This window comes from Gadus macrocephalus, chromosome 16 (assembly GCF_031168955.1).
Source record: "Gadus macrocephalus chromosome 16, ASM3116895v1".
NCBI lineage: Eukaryota > Metazoa > Chordata > Actinopteri > Gadiformes > Gadidae > Gadus > Gadus macrocephalus.
This window is the reverse complement of record NC_082397.1, coordinates 7,653,101-7,663,100: the sequence shown is the minus strand read 5'-3', so window position 1 is coordinate 7,663,100 and position 10,000 is coordinate 7,653,101. Positions and strand designations below refer to the sequence as shown.

The 10,000-nt window shown below is 44.1% G+C and overlaps 1 protein-coding gene across 1 annotated transcript in view; it reads right to left on the bottom strand.

The window, feature by feature from the left end:
• Positions 1–2,502: 2,502 nt before the first annotated feature.
• The window catches only part of LOC132474485 (calpain-5-like), a 25,185-nt gene continuing 17,687 nt past the window's right edge, over positions 2,503–10,000 (bottom strand). The window contains exons 6-13 of the mRNA XM_060075230.1: positions 9,174–9,367; positions 8,438–8,515; positions 7,699–7,894; positions 6,938–7,060; positions 6,396–6,592; positions 5,725–5,846; positions 5,330–5,466; positions 2,503–4,454 (exon numbers count right to left, since the gene is read on the bottom strand). Coding sequence (XP_059931213.1) covers positions 4,275–4,454; positions 5,330–5,466; positions 5,725–5,846; positions 6,396–6,592; positions 6,938–7,060; positions 7,699–7,894; positions 8,438–8,515; positions 9,174–9,367 — 1,227 coding nt within the window. The 3' untranslated portion in view covers positions 2,503–4,274. The remainder of the gene's footprint in view (positions 4,455–5,329; positions 5,467–5,724; positions 5,847–6,395; positions 6,593–6,937; positions 7,061–7,698; positions 7,895–8,437; positions 8,516–9,173; positions 9,368–10,000) is intronic.

The following is a 10,000-nucleotide window of genomic DNA, read 5'->3' as shown; positions in this document are numbered from 1 at the left end:
TTCATTCATGACTTATTTTCACTACACTTGCTATCATTGATGGGAATCTCCTCTTCTTACTTTGTCATGTCTTATATTCTTACATTGTGTTAGTAATAATTATTAATAATAATAATTATATTGTGTATCATATTATTAATAATATGCTTATATTGTGTAACATTGTATTATTAATATTCTTATATTGTGTGTCATATAAATAGTAATAGTCTTACATTGTGTATTATAGTATTAATAATCTTCATATATTGTATATCATAGTATTAATAGCCTTATTTATATTAATTATCATAGTATTAATAATATCATTATATTATGTATCATCGTATTAATAATATTCCTATATTTTGTATCATATAATCTCAATCTTTATATAGTTTTTCATAGAATAATCTTCTTGTGTTGTTTATCATAGTATTCTCCAATTTTTATCCTGTTTCTTTGAGTTTGTCTTCTGTCTCGCAGATTGCGACGGAAAAACTTGAAAATCCTTTGGGATGAATAAAGTATTCGTCCACGATCCTTGCAACACAGTTTTAACCATTTCCTTAACAGAACAAAGTATCAGAGCATAAAGCGGCACAAAATTTACGATTAGGTCAGAATTGCCACAGGTTTACTGCACACGCATGTGTGTGCAGTAAATTGGGGCCTCTGTCTTTGATTACATGGTAAAATGCTACTCGCCAACAGTCTGGAAGCCTGCAACACACCCCAAACACATGTTAAGAGGTGATTGTAGCAGTGCTGGGTCTCCTGTCTAGCTAGTGGCACTCAAGATAAGTTCTAAGTAGTTTGCTTGTTGGCTAAATGAACAAAGCTAGTCTTGATTGGATCGCTGTACTTGTCTCAAGCCCAACACAAGTATCACGGCATGTATGTTTCCACGAGAGCAGCACAAAAATAAACAGCCCCTTTAGAACACGCACATACATTAACACACACACACACACACACACTAAGGAGCTTTAGGAATTAAATGCAGTGTCTTTGCTTCAAGCCCCTTCTTACCTCTAGAGACGTCTCCTCTCCTCCTCCTCTCACGCCTGATCCCTCGCTCCAGAGGAGTGCAGGAGGGGTGGATCCACCTCGCCCTCCGAGGAGCCCAGGAGAACGGACGGATGAAGTGGAGGAGGAGGAGGAGGAGGAGGAGGAGGAGGAAGGGAAGGAGCAGCCTGGAGGTGCTATAGGCACCACCAGTTGAAGTCCAGATGGTAGAGGTGAAACGATGGAGACTTCTTCACTCTCTGTTAAGAGATACTTCCTATTGTATCTCTCTCTCTCTGTAGTTTTCTGAATAATGTTGAGGTATACTCTCTCGCTCTCTCTCTAGGTTTCTGAATAAAGTTCAGATGCTCAGTCTCTCTCTCAGTTTCTCCCTCTCTCCTTACCTTTGCATGGAGGGCTAAGAAGTGAATGAGTTCCTTCCACTGTCTCTCTCCCCCTCCCCTCTCTCTCCCGTGTGTAGAGGCATTAACCGTGTCAGCGCACGCAGCACCCATTCACTGCAACTGATCCCTACTGGGAGAGAGAGGGGGAGAGAGAGAGAGAGAGAGAGAGAGAGAGAGAGAGAGAGAGAGAGAGAGAGAGAGAGAGAGAGACTCAGTGGGGGCCGATGAGGTCGTTGTACAGATGTAATCAGATGTAATTGTGCACACGAAAATGAAGGCACACACACACACAGTGTTTTTGTGGTAAATGTCATGCCGGCCTTTGTTAGTGTTTCAGATCAACCATCCTGTCCTGTAGTCCACTGACTCTCTCTCACTCTCTCGCTCTCTATCTCACACGACACACATACATTGTTTCTCTTTAATCTTTTATGTTTAACTCAATTGGATGCTCCTTACTGTCCTATAAAGTGTATACGTGAGTTATTGATGCTGACTCTGAATGACCTTTACGACAATAACAACAACATTGTCCTCCAAGTTTCATTTTGTGTACTTCTTCACTTCCTGGTTCTGAACTAAGGACAGGAAATGGCCTTTAACTGGATAGGTTAAACTATTAAAAATAGTGAACTTATTATGGTCGCTTACGATGTGTTATACACATACACAGACGCACAAACACACACAATCGTTACTATTGTGTGAGGGTCAACTTTAGAACATTAATTAATCAATGCATATTTTTGAATGCATACTTTTGAGATTTACTTCGTTCAAATTTTTATATTTTATATTTTAAAGGTATATTTGCCCTTGTTCGCAAACATTTTTGCATCCCACAATTTAGAGAAATATTTGAGAACACAGTTGAGAACACGTTAGAAAAATTTGTACAGTTTTAAATTGTACACAAAAACTGTGTCTTCATTCGCTGTTTATGTGTGTGTGTGTGTGTGTGTGTGTGTGTGTGTGTGTGTGTGTGTGTGTGTGTGTGTGTGTGAGAGTGATCATAATATTAGATCATATGGCCCATATTTAACACGCGTCAAGTGACATTATTACATCATTCACTTTAATGGTCAGAGTAAAACATGACAACAGAAATCGCTTCACTTTTAAAGACTTTTATAAGATGTTGTTTGGTTGGTCTATGCCTCAATGAACAACCTATAACACAGTTTGTCGTAAACATTATCAAAGCGAGGCAAACTAGTAAACGATGACGGTACATACAATAAGACTCTCATTTATATTTTGTAAACGTATGCATTCTAAATATCTATCTACAGAATAAGAAACTTGAATTATTGTTATTATTATATAGTGGTACAATACATGTTACACTGTAAAGTGATACTAATGACATTTAATATACAGTTTGGTCCGATACTTGAGCTCTAGTGGATAAATATTTAGTGTATGACCCCTTAAGTCTCCTGTTTTTTTGAGCAGTACAATAAAAGGATTCATACGGGGTTATTACATGTCAAAAGTGGACAAGTGAAAAGACAGTTAATATTTTTGAAACTTTAGAATTAAAAGGCTGTATAAGGCTGTTCCAGGGTTCAATTACACTCCTGCGTCTCTACTGCCATCTAGTGGCCAGCCACGGCAACTGAGTCAATGCAAGATTTGGCTAGTAGCAAGGCACTAACGAGACCACCAGCATTAGTGGTTAAGTTCTGTGTCTCTGGGTTATGCAGGCACTCTTGGTACTGTTGACCTCTGTGGACAAAAAGTAAGTTGTGGTAAGTTGTGGCAATTAATGAGTTTCTATATTGTTTCCTTGGTGATGAGTGAGTTTCTATATTGTTTCTTTGTCGATTGATGAGTTTCTATACTGTTTCATTGGCGATTGATAAGTTTCTATATTGTTTCCTTGGCGATTAATGAGGTTCTACTATACGGTTTCCTTTGCGATAAATGAGTTTCTATACTGTTTCCTTGGCGATTGATGAGTTTGTATATTGTTTCTTTGGTGGAGGTTCGGTACCGTTGCCCGTGGCAATTAATAAGCTTCCTCATTGTTTCCCTTAATGATTAAAAAGGTGCTGTATCGTTGCCTTTAGGAGTTAAAAAGGTGCTGAATCGTTGCCGCGGCGATTCATAAGGCAATCCTTGAGATCAGAAACTACTAGAAAAAACTATCTTGGCACAATGCAGCACAAAGCAACCCACTTGAAGCATTTGGAAGCTCTGTTTTCGCCTTTGAGTCTTAAGACATTCACATGTTAACGGTGTAAACAACGCAATGTTCAGCTTCCGTTAAGGCTCCGGTGGAGATGCTCGGTGTGGGTTTTAATAGATGGAGGAAGTTTACTTCAATGAAATAATGTAGTAAGGCGACACTGTAATGTGTCTCTTCTCTTGTAGGACCAGTCTCTGTTCCTTCCAATCAGAAAGCAGGGAGAGGCCTCTGTGCGTTCAGAATGGAAGACACTGACTGGTCTTTTACGGCGACGAATTAAAAAAGCGATGGCAGAAGAAAGGTCATCTTCTGGCCAGTGGGGACATGTCTCCCGCACGTGTTTTCTGGCTGTTGTATCTAGTAAACGTTTTAGTAGGCATGTGTCTTCCGTTGAAAATTCTAACTATTTCAAAAGTTTGGTTTTTGAAATAGTTTGATTTTGAATGTAAAGCAGACATCACATTACAGATGTGATGAGAGGAAATGTATCTTTAAATATACACATAATATATATGTTCTATTCATTATATAGAGAGTAAATTTACCCCATATGTTTCAATTAACAACATTTTAACCCAAACCCTATTTCTTTGGATCAACAATATTTTTAAGAAGTAAACATTCGCCATATTTATTCATGGTAAAATTATTTGACTGCGTTCTTCATCGTTCCTTCCTCCTCACTTCCTGCCTCAGATGCCGGTGAGCATACTGCTGGTCACCAAGGAGACGGTGAGGGTCCCTGGGAGGTCGTTGTCACGGTTATTGCCCTTGTCCCTCAGGTGGACGGTGTGCTGCATGAGCTCACTGGGTTCAGCCGTCAGGGTCACCTGACCCAGGAAGGAATCCTTAATCACGTTATGGTTGTAGACCTAGAGGGGATAGAAGAGAGATCGGTCAGTACATTATGGTTGTAGATCTAGAGGGGATAGAAGAGATTGGTCAGTACATTATGGTTGTAGATCTAGAGGGGATAGAAGAGAGATCGGTCAGTACATTATGGTTGTAGACCTAGAGGGGATAGAAGAGAGATCGGTCAGTGCATTATGGTTGTAGATCTAGAGGGGATAGAAGAGAGATCTGTCAATTCTTTATGGTTGTAGACCTAGAGGGGATAGAAGAGAGATCGGTCAGTGCATTATGGTTGTAGATCTAGAGGGGATAGAAGAGAGATCTGTCAATTCTTTATGGTTGTAGACCTAGAGGGGATAGAAGAGAGATCGGTCAGTACATTATGGTTGTAGACCTAGAGGGGATAGAAGAGAGATCGGTCAGTACATTATGGTTGTAGATCTAGAGGGGATAGAAGAGAGATCGGTCAGTACATTATGGTTGTAGACCTAGAGGGGATAGAAGAGAGATCGGTCAGTACATTATGGTTGTAGATCTAGAGGGGATAGAAGAGATTGGTCAGTGCATTATGGTTGTAGATCTAGAGGGGATAGAAGAGAGATCGGTCAATTCTTTATGGTTGTAGACCTAGAGGGGATAGAAGAGAGATCGGTCAGTACATTATGGTTGTAGATCTAGAGGGGATAGAAGAGAGATCTGTCAATACATCATGGTTGTAGATCTAGAGGGGACAGAAGAGAGATCGGTCAGTACATTATGGTTGAGGATCTAGAGGAGTCAGAGAGAGCCTTCAGCACAAGGTAGACCTAGAGGGGATAGAAGAGAAGGCTCGCCGTATGCTATGGTTATAGATCCACAAGGGGTAGAAGCTCCGTCCATGAGGGCGCTGTGGTACCTCTATGCTGATGGCCTGGCGCTCCTTCTTGCGGTAGAAGAGAGCCTTGGTGTCGAACACGGGGCTCCGGGTGTCCTTATGCACCGGGGAGCGAACCTTCTTCCCCTCACAGCGGATGATCACATAGGGGTCTGAGACTGGACACACACACACACACACACACACACACACACACACACACACACACACACACACACACACACACACACACACACACACACACACACACACACACACACACACACACAATCAATACAACAATACGTGCATTTTAAAGGCACATGCAAACAGATATCGTGTACCCAAACATGAGTTTATATTCTGTGTGTTCACTTAAGCGCGTGTCACTGTTGGCGTGTGCGTACGTGTGTGCGTTGCCGCGCGTGTGTTACTACCTCCGTCAGAGTCCTGGCCTGCCAGCCCGTCCGCCTGGTGCACGTGGACCATGGTGACCAGGGTGGGGTACCCACACATCCCCGACCAGCAGGTCTGGGCGGGCTGGTCCACTGTCAGCTCCCTGTGGGGGGAGACAGAGACAGAGACAGAGACAGACAGACAGAGACAGACAGACAGACAGACAGACAATATTAGAAATATGCCTCAGCGTGAACAAAGACAGTCAGAGGAATCTGTGAGTAGAGCTGAGGATTACACTTGATGAAACCAACGTTTTCATTCTGGAGGTATATTCCAGGTGGGCCATAACAAACAAAACGCTATCTGTTCTTTTACTACGTTTTCGCCGGTGTTTTCAAAAGGCAGCCATCTGTTCTCTCACACGTGTGCCGACACACATTAAACAACATTTAACCGGCCGCAGATATCCAGACCATGTCACAATCACACGGCGACCTTTAGCACACGTTGCTACCGGCTACACAACAGAGACGTGAGACGGACGCTCTCAAATGCATTTGCTCGGGAGAGCAGATTTGAAAAGGTCAGACATGTTTGAGCGCCTGGACCGTGGGCCCAGGCGGAGGAAAGAGAGACACAGTTGGCGTTTATCCACGTCCGTGTGGACCACGGCCGTGGAGAGGAGGGAACGCTCCCCCAGGATTCTTACTTGCAGTCGGCGGGAACGTCGCTGAAGAGCCTGAGCAGGAACTCCCCCTCCAGGGCGGGGTCGAAGGTGGTGGGGAGGACGATGTAGCGGCCCTCCTTCAGGTCCACGCGCGTGAACACGCTGCGGGAGTTGATGTAGGTGCTGCCCGCCACCTTCTGCTGGGACGTGTGCATCCGGTACAACCTGTTCAGCTCCACCTGCACACACACACAGGGGGAGAAACACACACACACACACACACACATGGAGATACACACACACACACAGACGCACACGGAGACACACACACACACGCACATGGAGATACACACACACACACAGACACACACGGAGACACACACACACACACGCACAAACATACAGACACAATAACAAAAAATGATTGAAAATATGTATAGATATCTCTTGTTATTTGTCAGTATATTATCTTCACAACAAACATATTTATCAATCACAACAAACAATTCAGACATAACTCTTAACTACACACACTACACTACATATTCCTGGGTCACAGACACACACACACGCAGTGTACGGACCCTCTGAATGTCGAAGCCCACGGCCAGGTTCTCCCCTCGACCCTCCCTCAGTGTCGCTCTGCGGTCCCTCTGCTGCAGACACACCAGCACCTCGTCCTCTGGCTTCTTCACGTCAAACACGTACTGAACACACAGAGAGACAAGCCCATTAACACATACACATATACATATACACACACACACACACACACCAGCACCTCGTCCTCTGGCTTCTTCACGTCAAACACGTACTGAACACACAGAGAGACAAGCCCATTAACACATACACATATACACACACACACACACACCAGCACCTCGTCCTCTGGCTTCTTCACATCAAACACGTACTAAACACACACACAGAGAGACAAACCAACACACACACACACACACACACACACCAGCACCTCGTCCTCTGGCTTCTTCACGTCAAACACGTACTGAACACACACACACACACACACAGATAAACCAATTACACACACACACACACACACACACACAAAAGTGCATTCAACAATGAAAATATACCCCAAAAAGAAGTGAAGTGAAGAATCATTTAAGTACAAGTAAAAAAAAAAGCACAAAATAAGTAAAGCAACTGCTTTTAGGTGCTTCAACATATAAACAAGAGATGCTCTTCTACTTTTACATTGGTTACCCTGCACCATCCACCCACACACACACACACACACACACACACACACACACACACACACACACACACACACACACACACACACACACACACACACACACACACACACACACACACACACCTGCGGGTTCTGCATGTAGCTGAGCTTGTTGTTGAGGCAGCCGCCGGCGCGGTTGGACAGCGGATCGTCGTGGCGACTCCAGGACCCGCTCAGCACCGCCTCCTCCCAGGTCTTGTGGAAGCTCAGGTAGGAGGTGTTGATCAGACGGCACAGGATCAGGTCCGTGAAGTTAGCCAGGAAGTCATCAAACATCATCCTGGAGGTGACAAACGCGCACACACACACACACACACACACACACACACACACACACACACACACACACACATACACACACACACACACACAAACATTCAGACAGAGACAAACACACACGCACGCACAAACATTCAGAGAGACAAACACGCACAAACACAAAAAAAACAATTGATATATATGTTGAAAATATGTACATATTTTTCAGTATTGAAATATTATCTTGACAACAAACATAATTATCAATACATCCTATAATTGAAACTACATATTCCCGGACCACCAACACTGGACTGACTCTGGATGTCGAAGAGAGAGAGAGATAAACCGCAACAAGATAGCAATTAGCGCAGATGAGATGGAGAGAAAGGGTCAGACAGATAGGATTGATTCAAGAAAAAACAGAGAGAGAGGTGAGTGAGAGATTTGGAGAGACATAGAGCCGAATCCTGATTAGAGACTACAAAGTTCATCCATTAATTTCATCCAGCTGCCATATCCAGGTCTACCACTAGATGGCAGCGGCACACCACACGCCACTCACCAGAACTCCCCATCGTCCTGCACGGTGACGCCCATGCTCTCCCGCTCGCTCTTGCTGACCTTCTGCCACTCCTCCGAGCTGCGGGCACAGAAGGCAACAACAACACACGTCAGCACAGGTGTATCCACACAGGAGCCTTCGAAACACGCCCTTACAGACTGGAACAGTGGCAAAGAGAAACGCCATTTAACTAAACAGGAAGGGAAAAATATAATGGGCGATAGAAAGGGGAACACAAAGAGCTCTCAAGACATTTTGGTGAGGTAATTTGGTGACGTTTGATCACCGCTGGTTTGAAGTATGCTGACATACCCAATGAAGTAATACTAAATGAATAACATATTCCAAGATCGAACGGGGTTATAGGGTGTGTAAAGCAAAACCATGGTTGAAATACCACAGAAGAAGAACAAAGCACATGTGAGGGTTTGCCAGTTTCCAACCGAAATACCATTCCTGAAAGAATTTCAATACGAGAAGACAAACACTAAAAGGCTTAAAAAAACATGCCTTAATAAATATTTTATATTAGGAATACAATGTTTATTAAGATCTATTTTATAATAGAAATACAAAACTTATCAAGACATATTTTATAAAAAATAGAAAATTAGCATTAAAGAGTTAACACAATAAATGTCTTCCCAGACACACACACACACACACACACACACACACACACACACACACACACACACACACACACACACACACACACACACACAGGGGGGGTCACCTGTCGCTCCAGGGGCCGTTCCACTCGCGCTGGCCCCAGGGGTTCCTCATGCGGATCATGTCCAGCTTCTCCGCCTTGAAGAAGGCCAGCAGGCCGCTGCCCAGACGCACCCGCCGCACGTCCGTCACCGCGTAGGCGTGGCCCTTCACCAGCCCGCAGTCCAGCCGCGCCTCCATGTCCGAGGCCGTGGTGGCCTGGGGGGGGGGGCACTGTGAGACTGGGTCTATCTGTCTGTCTGTCTGTCTGTCTGTCTGTCTGTCTCTCTGCCGGTGTCTCTGTCTGTCTGTCTGTCTGTCTGTCTGTCTGGCTGGCTGGCTGGCTTTATGGTCGCATACAGACACATCAGTACAGATGTTTTCATACATGCAAGATTATGTGTGTGTATATAAATGTGTGTGTGTATGTATGTCTGAGTGTGTGTCTTTGTATGTATGTATATGTTTGCTTGTATGGGTGTATTTACCTGTGCAGATTTTGTGTGTGTGTGTCTGTGTGCGTTGTGGGCGTGTGTTGGTGTTGGTGCATGTGTACGTGTGTGTGTGTGTATATGTATGCTCACTCAGTAGGTACCTCGATGGAACAGCTGATGACGCCTCCCCTGCCGTGTGTGTATGTGTGTGTGCCTGTTTGTGTGTGTGTGTGTCTCTGTGTGTGTGTACCTTGATGGAACAGCTTATGAGGCCTCCCTTGCTGTGTGTGTGTGTGTGTGTGTGTGTGTGTGTGTGTGTGTGTGTGTGTGTGTGTGTGTGTGTGTGTGTGTGTGTGTGTGTGTGTGTGTGTGTCTCTCTGTATGTGAGTGTGTGTGTCTCTCTGTATGTGTGTGTGTG